This window comes from Salvelinus fontinalis, chromosome 19, assembly GCF_029448725.1.
Source record: "Salvelinus fontinalis isolate EN_2023a chromosome 19, ASM2944872v1, whole genome shotgun sequence".
Lineage (NCBI taxonomy): Eukaryota > Metazoa > Chordata > Actinopteri > Salmoniformes > Salmonidae > Salvelinus > Salvelinus fontinalis.
Genome location: NC_074683.1, coordinates 39,977,271 through 39,991,166, shown reverse-complemented (window position 1 = coordinate 39,991,166; position 13,896 = coordinate 39,977,271). Strand labels below are relative to the sequence as shown.

At 42.3% G+C, this 13,896-nt stretch overlaps 1 protein-coding gene across 1 annotated transcript in view; it reads left to right on the top strand.

The window, feature by feature from the left end:
- LOC129816193 (trace amine-associated receptor 13c-like) overlaps positions 1–12,972 on the top strand; it is a 34,115-nt gene extending 21,143 nt beyond the window's left edge. The window contains exon 2 of the mRNA XM_055870432.1: positions 11,849–12,972. Within this exon, the coding sequence (XP_055726407.1) occupies positions 11,849–12,690 (842 nt within the window). The 3' untranslated portion in view covers positions 12,691–12,972. The remainder of the gene's footprint in view (positions 1–11,848) is intronic.
- Positions 12,973–13,896: the final 924 nt, after the last annotated feature.

Sequence of the window (13,896 nt, the reverse complement as noted above, 5' to 3'; positions counted from 1 at the left end):
CAACATATTTGCGGTTCTCCATGGCTGAAGTTATATATTTTGAGAAAAAAAACTGTATTACCAGCAGCTCATTTTATAGACACAAGACCGCAGACCAATCCAAACTCATCTTTCGGCATGTCCAGCCCACTCATTATCTCAGCCTGTCATGGCTTGCGGGAAGGTTGCTTGCTTTCTCTATGGCTAAACCAACTAGGCTCGTAATTTAACCATATTATTTGTATTTACTGAGGACATACAAGTTTGATATTAAGGCACATGAAAGTTCACATGTTCGAAAAGGAATTTCTGCCAAAAAATGCATTTTGATAAACTACAACAATTTACGTTCAAAAGGCTCTCATGTGAAGTCGTGACTTGCGACATAAGCCTAGTTTCCTGAAATCGGGTCACATTTGTCACGTGTGCCGAATACAACAGGTATAGTAGACCTTACTGTGAAATGCTAACTTACAAGCCCAAACCAACAGTGCAATTTCTAAGTTAAAACTTGTTATGGCTGCAGGGGGCGTATTGAAAAACTGGAAATATGTGCCCATTTTCAAATGGCCTCTTACTCAATTTTTGCTCGTACAATATGCATATTATTATTACTATTGGATAGAAAACAGTCTCTAGTTTCTAAAACCGTTTGAATTATTTCTCTAAGTGGAACAGAAGTCTTTTTACAGCCCATTTCCTATCCGGAAGTGAGATTTCCAAAATCGATGTCTCTCTTCAAGAGCTTGTCTATAAAAGGGCATGTCACTTAAGACCGTAGAAACACGTCATACGCCTTCCCCTGGGTGTCATGCGGAAGTGAGAGCAGAAATGACTTGATTATCTCGTCCTGGGATTGAACACAACCTCTTGGAGTGAGAGCTGCGCACTTTATTTTTTTTTCTGGGCGCGAAGTAGGACCTGGACTCGGCTCCTGGAAAACCCTCGTTAAAGGTGAATATGATCTCCGGCTTCGATTTTATTTGATACATGTCACAATATCATCATAAAGTATGTTTTTTCAATATAGTTTAATTATATTATTGAAATTTTTTCTGGACTTTAGACGTGATGCGACGCAAGAATTTTGTCAAGACGGAGAGGTTAGCTCCACACGGCCAGTGTGCTTGCTAATTCAAGAGGGAAATCGTTCGTTATGGATCCAAAGAAAGACGGTTCTGAACAAAGGACCCCTTGGAGAACATTCTGATGGAAGATCAACAAAGATAAGGACCCAATTTGGGATGCTTTTTCATATATCTGTCGAACTGTGCTATTGCTACCGTTTGACTAGAATCGATGCTGCTGTGTGCTAGCTATTGTAGTAAGCTAATATAACGATATATTGTGTTTTCGCTGTAAAACACTTCAAAAATCGGAAATATTGGCTCTATTCACAAGATCTTTGTCTTTCATTAGCTATCCACCATATATTTTTCTGAAATGTTTTATGATGTGTAATTAGTAGTTGACGTTGGTGTCTGTATTTTCTCTGGCTACTCCCGTGCGATTTCTGACTGTAGCTATGATGGTAGCAGTAATGTAAAACTGATTTATAGCTAAAAGATGCACATTTTTTGAACAAAACATAGATTTATTGTGTAACATGTTATAGGACTGTCATCTGAGGTAGTTTTTTCTAGGTTATTTAGGTTGGTTCTAGGTTAGTTAGGTTGGCTTTTGCATGCTACTTGCATCCTACTTGTGCTGTGAAAAATGTCTGTCCTCTTTTTTATTTGGTGGTGAGCTAACATAAATATATGTGGTGTTTTCTCTGTAAAACATTTAAAAAATCGGACATGTTGGCTGGATTGACAAGATGTTTATCTTTCAAATGCTGTATTGGACTTGTTAATGTGTGAAAGTTAAATATTTTAAAAAAATAGATTTTGAATTTCGCGCCCTGCACTTGAGCTGGATGTTGTCATAGGTGTACCGGCGTCGGGCTGCAGCCATAACAGGTTAAAAAATAGGTATTAGGTAAACAAAAGATAAGGAATTAAAAAATAAAAAACAGTAAAATGACAGTGAGAATGACAGTTGCGAGGCTATATACAGGTGGTACCGGTACAAAGTTGTGATCATACCACGACATACCCAAATCTAAATGCCTGTAGCTCAGGTAAATAAACAATTTACTAATCCATCATAAATGCTTCATAACAATGTGTTATTATAAAGTGCTACCAGTTAGGGTTACAGTATGAAGGTTGTAACATCTTAAAAATCAAACTAATATCTACTTTGAGTAAATAACTTGAAAATCAGCATCCGAAAGGTTTGTTCTCATGAACACCATGGCGTTCTCTGTTTTGCTCTACCACCACAACAAGTGTCATTTGACTCATTTGAAGGTAACCGGTTTAGTATGGAGGTCATTTTAATTGTTTTATAAAAAAATAAAGTGTAAATAAAATCTCTATATATATTTTCTGAGCTTTCTTATATAGGACAGACACTTCAAAACCTTATTCCTTATGATTTATTATTTGACTGTCTTTTTTGCCATTTATGAATGTGTTATTCAATGTGTTTCTATGGGCTATAGTAGTAAAGGCCAAATCAAATATCTTTTGGAACTGAATTGGAATTGTTTATCTTAAAACAACCCCCCAACCTCCAAAGGCTGAGACTTTTACTAATTAATGCCCCCCCCCATTCTGCTAAATGACTAAAATGTGTAGCAGAGGTGAGGTAGCTCTTGTGATGAGGTGACCCTGCCACAATCAGTGTCACCCTCGGTCCAATAGTACATTTCTTCTTGGACTATTGGTTAAGATGTTGGTTTTCCACTTAGGAAACCACAGTTCAGATCCCACCTGTGACAGAGTCATGATTCAGAGGTGGGATTCTTGACCTGTGCAGGGAAGACTAGTTTAGGGGTGAGGGTTGTACTGAGGCTGAGGCCTAGTGGAAGCTGTACTCACACAAATGACAATAGAGCTGTATATAGGTTCACGTTGAATGTTTATGCTGTATTGGGGCCTTATTGGGGCCCTGGAGTAAAGCATTTGTGTGTCTCCAACACCTTTAATTGGTAGAATTCCTTAGAGGTTTGGACGTCATTCACAAGAGCACAGGTTGCGTTTTGCTGTGTGTGTGTGTGTGTGTGTGTGTGTGTGTGTGTGTGTGTGTGTGTGTGTGTGTGTGTGTGTGTGTGTGTGTGTGTGTGTGTGTGTGTGTGTGTGTGTGTGTGTGTGTGTGTGTGTGTGTGTGTGTGTGTGTGTGTGTGTGTGTGTGTGTGTGTGTGTGTGTGTTCTTGTCTTACCACTTTAATTGGTAGAGTGACGTGTCATTATTACAGAGCCTTGCAGGTCAGTGCTAACAGGTCCCTCTGGAACCTGAGACAACAACAAACTATACAAACAATATGATTGGGCAGAATACTGCAGGGTGATGTCTGGCAAATAGTATGTGTCCCAATGATGTAACTGTCTCCCTCAACTTGAATCATTGTTTCATAATTCAGTTCAGATGGACATTTGTACAAGTCTATGGAATGTTCCTATGGTATGCCATTAGCACATATTGCATAAAGATATGCCATCTTAGCAACTGCACTGGCCAAATGACATATGCTGTGATGTTGTCCTGTTGTTTCGCAAGGCCATCCTTCCAAATCGTATTTCGTTGTCTTGACTATTGGAAGTCTAAAGAACTTCAGTATGAGATGTTGTGTTTGTGGCAGGGCTGGCATCTAATAATTGTCATAAGGTGAATGCACCAATTTGTAAGTCGCTCTGGATAAGAGCGTCTGCTAAATGACTTAAATGTAAATGTAAATGTAACACTCACCATTAGCTTCTTATCTTAATAAAGGCCACTATGGAAAACGCTGTGGTAGTTTGTGCATGCAAAACACCATGTTTACCATTACAGCAAGAGTGAAGGAAAAGCAGCCAACAAGTTCTCAGCATATGTGGTAATTAAGAGAACTTTGGCAGTATGCCGGTTGGACGTACTGCCAAATTCTCTAAAATGACTTTGGAGGCAGCTTATGGTAGAGAAATTAACATTACATTCTCTGTCAACAGCTCTGGTGTAATTTCTTGTGGTCAGCATGCCAGCATTGCAATTTGACTGCTCCCTTAAAACTTGAGACATCTGTGGCATCGTGTTGTGTGACAAACTGCATTTTTTAGAGTGGCCTTTTATTGTACCCTGCACAAGTTGCACCTGTGCAAGGATCATGCTGTTTAATCAGCGTCTTGACATGTCAAACCTGTCAGGCACGATAGACAATGGGGACATGCTCACTATCAGGGATTTAAACAAATTTGTGTACAACATTTTTGATGAATATTTTTGTGAGTTTGGAATAACCGCAGACCACGTGTAACCACGTCAGCCCAGGTACTCCACATCGGCTTCTTCACCTGTGGGATCATGCAAAGGAGATGTTTTGCACTGCATGAGGCAAATGGTGGTCACACAAGACACTGACTGGTTTTCTGATCCACGTCCCTACTTTGTTTTTCAAGGTACACTACATGACCAAAAGCATGTGGACACTTGCTCGTTGAACATCTCATTCCAAAATCATGGGCATTAATATGGAGTTGGTCCGCTCTTTGCTGTTATAACAGTCCTCACTCTTCTGGGAAGGCTTTCCACTAGATGTTGGAACATTGCTGCGGGGACTTTGGTTCCATTCAGCCACAGGAGCGTTTGTGAAGTCGTCCATTGGTGTTGGCCGATTAGGAGGTGCTCGATGGGGTATGCGGCAGTGTTAAGATTTCCCTTCACTGGAGCTAAGGGGCCTAGCTCAAAAATGTCAGCAACGGTTGAGGCTGAAATAGCCAGATCCACTCATTTGAAGGCATGTCCCCATACTTTTGTATATGTAGTCTATCTGTGACCAAGAGATGCATATCTGTATTCCCAATCATGTGAAATCCATAGATTAGGGACGAACAAATGTACTAAAATTGACTGATTTCCTAATATGACTGTGACTCAGTAAACTCATGCATTTATATGTTTCTTCAGTATAGAATAAGTCAAGTCATTCCTCTGTAACAGATTGTGAATTATATTGCCGTCCTCTGGCCTCTGCACACACTGAAAGCAATCCCTGTCCTCTGTTTCACTCTGCAGGAAAACACTTTAAGAAATGTGGTTCTTTACTCCAGCACTTTGGATATGAGATCAAATTATTAAATATAGAATGTCACCTTTTATTTGAGGATATTGTCATACGGACAGTGCATTCGGAAAGTATTCAGACTTTGTGACTATTTTGTGACTATTTTCACATTTTGTTACGAAACAACCTTATAATCTATAATGTATTAAATCCTTTGTTTCTCTCATCAATCTACACAATACCACATTAACAGGTTTTTAGAATTTTTAGCAAATGTATTAAAAATAAAAACAGAAATACCTTATTTACATAGGTATTCAGACCCTTTGCTGTGAGACATGAAATTGAGCTAAGGTGCATCCTGTTTACATTGATCATCCTTGAGATGTTTCCACAACTTGAATGGAGTCCACCTGTGGTAGATTCAGTTGATTGGACATGATTTGGAAAGGCACACTCCTGTCTATTTAAAAGGGCCCACAATTGACAGTGCATTTCAGAGCAGAAACAAAGCCATGAGATCGAAGAAATTGTAGATCTCAGAGACAGGATTGTGTCGTGGCACCGTTCTGGGGAAGGGTACCAAAAAATGTCTGCAAGATTATAGGTTCCTAAGAGCACAGTGGTCTCCATAATCCTTAAATGGAAGACGTTTTAAACCACCAAGACTCTTCCTATAGCTGGCCGCCCGGCCAAACTGAGCCATCTGGTAGAAGGGCCTTGGTCATGGATGTTCACTCTGAGAGAGCTCCAGAGTTACTCTAGGGAGATGGGAGAACCTTCCAGAAGGACAAACATCTCCATATTGTAGAGTGGCCAGATGGAAGCCATGCCAGAGTAAAAAGCACATAACAGCCTTGGAGTTTGCCAGGAGGCACCTAAAGGACTCTCAGACCATGAGAAACAAGATTCTCTGATCTGACGAAACCAAGATTGAACTCTTTGGCCCGAATGCCAAACTACACGTCTGGAAGAAACCTGGCACCATCACTACTGTGAAGCATGGAGGTGGCAGCATCATGCTGTGGGGATGTTTTCATTGGCAGGGACGGAGAGACTAGTCAGGATCAAGGGAAAGATGAACGGAGCAAAGTACAGAGAGATCCTTGATTGAAACCTGCTCCAGAGAGCTCAGGATCTCAGACTGGGTTGAAGGTTCACCTTCCAACAGAACAACGACCGTAAGCACACAGACAAGACAATGCAGGAGTGGCTTCGGGACAAGTCTCTGAAAGTGCTTGAGTGGCCCAGCCAGAGCCCGGACTTAAACCTGATCGAACATATCTGGAGAGACCTGAAAATAGCTGTGCAGCAATGCTCCACATCCAACCTGACAGGTGTGCCAATATTGTAGCGTCATATCCTGTAATCGCTGCTAAAGGTGCTTCAAAAAGGTACTGAGTAAAGAGTCTGAATACTTATGTAAATGTAAGTTTGAAATGTTTAATACATTTACAAAAAAATAAAACCTGTTTTTCTTTGTCATATTAGTAGTTAATGTTACTCTTCAGTGACACAGACCACAAAAATAGGTTTATTCAAAGAAGTCAAATCATAGGTTTTATAGATGTTATGCTGAGAGGCAGTTGATCATTCTCCCCTGTCCTCAGTGAATCTCTCCACAGAACAAAGAGACAGGATATAGTTTTATAACCCAACCCCAGCCCGTGGTTGACCAATTAGAATTCCTTGCAATAAAACTGGGCCAATGGCCAAATAACAAGTATCATGTTTCAGGCTCAATGTCTAGACAAATTCCTACCATGTCTCTGACTCATTGATCATTAATTCCCTATTCCAGAAAAAACACTATTTCCATTGACCGTTAATTCCTTATGGACCGTTAGTCCCCTGCGTTGTGTATAATCTTAAAACATTCTAACAGTTGTAATGAACACAAAGGGAGACAGAGAGCTGGTTTCAAGTGCAGGGCGTAGTAGGTGTTTATTGTAAAGGATCACTGTTAGGTGGAGCGGCACAGGGGAACCAAAGAGCAGACTCATACGAGGAAACTGGATGAATAAACCAAAGTAATTATTGCCAAACAGGGAGAGATGGAGTGCAGGCCAGAGGAAGCTCGGGTGGGTTGTAAGAAACCAGATGTTGAGGCTGGGGTTGGAGTGAGCTGGGTTGGGACAGGGTAAACAGGTCCGGAGGGAAACCCAAGGCAGTGATGGTGAGCTGAATCCAGAACAGGGTAGCAGGGTGGTGAGATGTGGAACAGGAGATAGGGACCAGAGTCAGAGCTGCGAAACTGCAGTGGAGAGGATAAAAGAGGATATAGCGTCAGGCAGGGAAACAGACACAGCAGGGTAACAGGATCTTGAATAACAATAAATAGCTAGAAGCAGGACTGAGCAGAGATTACGATCTGGCAGAGTGGAAGTGGCAGGACTGAGTTTTTGTAGAAGTCTTGATTATGGAATGGGTTGCAGCTGGTGGTGATCTGCTCTGACTCCAGCACACCTGTCTCCAACCACACAATCACACAGAGAGGGAGAGGGAGAGAGAGAGAGTGCACTGGGGAAGTGGCTGCAGGTCAAGGAGACACCAAATGAACACAAGAGGGCGTAGCAGGAGCAGATGTGACAACCACAGGAGGAGGCAGGTAGCTGGGTCCAGGGGCAGACAGAAGGTCATACGCAGGGGGTCCAAAAAGTCATCAGTACAGGCAGGGAAAAGGCTAGTAACGTCGTCCGGGAGATTAGGCTAAAGTACAGGTAGGGAATAGGCAAAAGGCGTCATTAGTGAGGAAGTCAAAAAACTATCTTATGCGGGAGGAGTAAATTACATGAAAACCAGAGATTCGAAAAGACATGTGTCACAAAACCTCAATGATGGGGCAAAGAACTGAACTAAATAGGTGTGATCATGACATACAGATGTGTGAACAGGTGATCAGAATTCAGGTGATTGGGATCTGGAGAGTGAGCTGTGTTCAGGGGATCTACGTGTTTGAGAGTGTGAGTTGGAAGCAGACGTTACAACAGTCATTATGGGGTATTGTGCGTAGATTGATTAGCGGTGAATAAAACAATGCAACACATTTTAGAATAGGGCTGTAACGTAAGAAAATGTAGAAAAAGTCAAGGGGTCTGAATCATTTCTGAATGCACTTTCTGTTTTACAGTTTAGAAATAAAAACACCTTATGTATCTAGTCCCCCCATTTGAAGAATTCATAAGTATTTGAACAACTTCGGCAATCATTCCTCTCCATGGAGTTGAGGCGGTGGGAGAAGAAGGTGCAGGGATGCAGCTTAAGGTCCCGGGCAGAACATTGGGACAGAACCCCCACTCCGACATCTGAAGCATTGGCCTCCACCACGAAGTGACGGGAAGGGTCCGGATGAACCAGGATTGGAGCCGTGGTGAAGCGGTGTTTAAGGTCCCGGAATGCCCGGTCAGTGGCCGTGGATCATGTAAACGGAACCTTGGTAAAGGTGAGGGCAGACATGGGGAGACCAGGGTGCTGTAACCCCGGATAAAACGGCGATAAAGTTGTTGACTTCAGGATGTAGGCTTAGGCCAATCCACCCCTGCTTTCACCTTCTCGGGGTCCATCTGGACACTCCCAACAAAGATGTAGCCCAGGAAAGGAATAGTGGAGCAATGGAACTCGCACATTTCCTCCTTGACAAACAACTAGTTCTCCAGAAGGAGCACGTGTTCCTCGAGGGAGCGGGAGAAGATGAGGATGTCATCATTGTAGACGAAGACGAAGCTGTTCAGCATGTCGCGGAGAACATGGTTCACCAGAGCCTGGAACACGGCAGGGGAGTTGGCGAGGCCACATGGCATGACCAGATATTCCTAGTGGCCGCTGGCTGTGTTGAAGGCGGTCTTCCACTCATCCCCCTCGTATCCGCAGCAGGGTCTTGTCCTTGATGATAAAGCGATGGCGACGACAGAGAAGGTCACCTCGCTTCAGGTCCTGAGAAAACCATGCAATTATTTGTTTTTTAATGTGTTATTTCTTACATTGTTAGCCCAGAAAATCTCAAGTGTTTATTACATACAGCTGGGAAGAACTATTGGATATAAAACTGATGTCCACTTACCATCATTATGACCAGGAATACGTCTTTCCCGAAACAGATCCTTTGTTCTGACCTCCACCCTGGACATGCGATCTTATCCCAGAGGCCGACCCAAAACAATGTGGTCACTGCAAATTTGGCAAGTCAGCTAAAACACTCAAACATTACGGATGCACAATCGTGAGCATCCTGTTGGGCTGTATCACCTCCTGCTACGGCAACTGCACTGCCCTTAACCGCAAGGCTCTCCAGAGGGACGTGTGGTCTGCACAACGCATTACCGGGGGCAAACTACCTGCCCTCCAGGAAACCTACAGCACCCGATGTCACAGGAAGGCCAAAAAGACCATCAAGGACAACAACCACCCAAGCCCCTGCCTGTTCCCCCCACTATCATCCAGAAGGCGAGGTCAGTACAGGTGCATCAAAGCTGGGACCGAGAGACTGAAAAACAGCTTCTATCTCAAGGCCATCAGACTGTTAAACAGCCATAACTAACAAAGGTATTATAAGTCACTTTAAATAACGGCACTTCAAAAATGTTAACATATACATATGAGATGAGTTATGTAGGATATAAAGTATTCTCTACCATCTACTGTGTCTTTCCTATGCCGCACGGTCATCACTCATCCATATATTTATATGCACATACTCTCATTCATCCCTTTACATTTGTGTGTATCAGGTAGTTGTTGTGAATTTGTTAGATTACTTGTTATATATTACTGCATAGTCGGAACTAGAAGCACGAGCATTTCGCTAAACTTGCATTAACATCTGCGAACCATGTGTATGTGACCAATACATTTGATTTGGTAGGCGTTTCGTAGTTCCAGCTTGGAGAAGACAGTTGCCCCCTGGAGCAGCTCGAAGGCTGAGGAAATGAGTGTTAGCGGATAACGGTTCTTCACAGTGATGTCACTGAGTCCCAGGTAGTCAATAAACTGCCGCAGGGTCTTGTCCGTCTTCTACACGAAGAAGAGCCCTGCGCCAGCGGGAGAGGAGGAGGGACGGATAAATCCTGTAGCTAGGGAGGTCCCAATGTAGACCTCAATAGCCTTGGTCTCTGGTCCCGACAGCGAGTACAGACGTCCCTGGGGCGGCGCGGTGCCAGGGAGAAGGTCAATCCCGCAGTCATAGTGATGAAGCTTGAAAATAAGGACAACCTTCGCTAAAAAATGCCCGACAGGTGCATTAAAGAGTTTCGGGGGAGATAACCGGGGATCCAAGGAAGGGGGAGTGGCCGGTGGGACGGCACTGCTACCCACCGAGTTACTGGAGGACAGTGGGTTTGCCACCTTGGCAGGCTGCCCCCCAGACAACCGGTGGAATTGTTCCTGTAGCATGTCCAACGCCCGGTCATGGCGCTCAGCCAACGTTTGAACCCCCTCCATCAGCCCACGAGGCAATTCCTCATGCCTACCAATGGAGGCTCCTTGGGAGGAGATGTCGTTGCGCAGCTGGTCCGGGTCTGCTGGGTCAGTCAGGGCCAATTCCTACTATCAGATATGAAGGTAAGACCCAGATGCAGACCCCGTTGGATAACCAATAGTTAAAAAATCCCAAAGTGGCAGGCAGACAGACAGGTTAAGGCAGGCAGGGGTCAATAGTCCAGAGAAGTGGGGGAAAGGTACAGGACGGCAGGCAAGCTCACGGTCAGCCAAGCAGGCTCAAAGAGTATATGCAAAGGTCAAAACCAGGAGGGCGAGAAAAAGAGAGACTGGGGAAAAGCAGGAGCTAAGAAAAACTGCTGGTTAGCTTGAACAAACAAGACGAACTGGCACATTTAGACAGAAAACCCAGAAAACCCAGAAAACACAGGTACACAGGGGATAATGAGGAAGAAGGGCGACAACCGGAGGGGGGTGGACACAATCACAAGGACAGGTGAAACAGATCAGGGTGTGACACATTCAGGCAAAATCTCAGTAGAGAGACAAAGTGGAGTCGCAATTCAGCGGCTCAGACACGGGATTTATTAATAATTCAGTTCAGATCAACATTTTTATGGTCCATGGAATGTTCCTATGGAATGCCACTATTATGACTGCATTTGCTATTAGCATCTCATCAACTTCCCTGCTGTCAACTTTCCTACACACTGACCAGCTGACATGTGGCGTGCCGTCATGTGTCCTGAGGTTGTGGATTATGGTCCAAACTGAGCTCTGACATCACCCAAAACAGTTAGTCAGAGTTTCCAATGTAAAATAGCCTTTGAGTGACCAAAACATCACCCATGCTATATTTTCCCCATTAAAATGCTCAATTGAGTAAATGTACCTTTTCTCTCATCTCTAACGATCAGTAAGGCTGAAGGACAGGCTAGGTGGGCACAGCAATATCAAATCCCGTCATACATTACATCATGCTTTCACAAATGATTTGTTTATCCAACCATTTGTTAATTTGTGTGTTCACTTGTTTTGTTGGTGGTGGTGGTGTGTGTGTGTGTGTGTGTGTGTGTGTGTGTGCAGAGAGACTCCGGGGAGGGGAGTTTCTGTCTGTAACTCAGGGATAAATAGAGAGGCAGAGCTCAGAGTTTATCAGAAGGCGGACCTGACAGGGTCACACACAGGACCAAGCAGGAGCAGGACCTCAGCATTTTGACCTGTTATTACAAATGGAGAAACATGAAGATGTTCAATACTGTTTTCAAGACGGAAACTCTTCTTGCAGAAAGGCTTTGCTATCGACATCTATCTACATAACACTGTACATCTTCTTCTCATTGTTTTCAGCAGTTACAGTATTTTTGAACGTACTGGTGATCATCTCCATCTCTCACTTCAAGCAGCTCCACACTCCAACCAACCTGCTCCTCCTCTCTCTGGCTGTGTCAGATCTCCTGGTGGGACTGATTGTGATACCAGTAACGACTGCAGCATTAATGGAATCATGCTGGAGTTTTGGGGAATATTTCTGTGTGTTTCAGATCTACGTTACTTTATTATGTACTTCTTTATCTCTGGGTAATTTGGTCTTGATATCTATTGACCGCTATGTTGCTGTGTGTGATCCCTTATTGTACCACTCTAAAATAACAATAACAAGAATTATGTGTTGTATATCCATCACCTGGTGTTTTTGTATCATATACCGTGCTGCTATTATAAAAAACTTTGTAAATGTACAGGTACCCAGTCGGTGTTTGAATGAATGTTTTATTGTTGAAGGGTCAATCTGGGTTAATATAATTGACCTTGTTATTACAATGATTGTCCCATGCTCTATTATTTTAACACTTTATTTGAAAATCTTTGTGGTGGCCAGATCACAGGCCAGAAATGTATTTTCTAAAGAGGCTGCCAGTGTGTCTGGTGTTAAAACTGTACGGGCAAATAAGTCTGAGAGAAAAGCAACAAAAACTCTAGCCATTGTTGTTGTCAACTATTTCTGTTGTTGGATTCCATTTCTATTTGTTTTCTTTTTTTCTTTTTTAATTGTTAATTTATTATCAGTTATCATCGGCTGTCTGCCTCTTGTTAATTCCTTAATTAATCCAATAATTTATGCTTTCTTTTATCCATGGTTCAAAGTGACGGCTAAACATATTTTAACTCTGAACTTAAGGCGTTCATAGTACCATTGTTTTCATATTACCTGTGTTTGCGAGGGATGGGGGAAAAGTGTGACACCAATCAGGCCCCCGAGGTCTGGAATTGCCCTGCTCGAGTCTAGTGGCTCAATTGGGGCGCAAACCTTCAACAAGTGCAGTAAAATTTAAATGTACAATTTGCACGGTATCAGATCACGCCCAAGTATAACTCAATAGTGTATTGTGTAAGTAGTTGATGGTCAAATGTAAGAATATGCAATTATGGGTAACACTTTATAATAGTGTTCAGTAATAAACCATTTCTGAGGTATTTACAGTTTGCTCACCATTTATTCATCATTACTCCCACATTTGTTAAATGTTAGTCAGATAGGTATTCAAAATGTATAAAAAACTACTACATGAATTAATGATTAAGCACAAAAGTGCAGGAGACAACAGCAGACAGTTCAACCTCAACATACTGGGTATGAACACTACCACTACTCTCACCACAACCACTCTCACTACATAAATGTTGCCAGGTCAGGGGTCACACCAGAGCAGCTCTCAGATGCTGTGGAGTCATAATTCAAATAGAGATAGGCAACCCTTTATAATAACACTTTGTAATGAAGAATGTATAGTGGATTAGTAAATAGTTTATTCATCATTCATGTATCATTACTCCCACATTTGTTTTTAATGAGCTGGTTATTCACACATTTATTAACAACTTTTAAAGTATGTAATAATGATTCAGAAGATGTTTAATACATATCCTTATAAACCATTTACTGATCATTAGTAAAGTAGTTTTGCAGTCCCTTATCTAAAGTGAGGACTATTCACACTTGCTTAATACTTTATATATGTTTTGAACAGTGAACAGTGTAATTTATCACAAAAAGATGGACATGCTATTGGTAGATATTCCAGCAGGACCTGATGCTCCTTAAGTTCTCACAATGACCTAGAACATATCAATGATTAAACAATAAGCACAGAACACAGAGGATGTTATTAAATGAAATATATTGAACATTATATTCCAAAAACATTCAGACTCTGGATAAGAGCGTCTGCTAAATGACTTAAATGTAAATGTAAATGTAGTAGTGTGCTGAAGGAAGTAACGTGTTTCACTGAAAATGATAACATTCTTGTTTGTTGTCCCTGACTACCTAAACCAAAGTGTGGATTGCAGTCACTCATTAGAGAAGTTCATAGACCGTTTACAGGGTAAGGAAA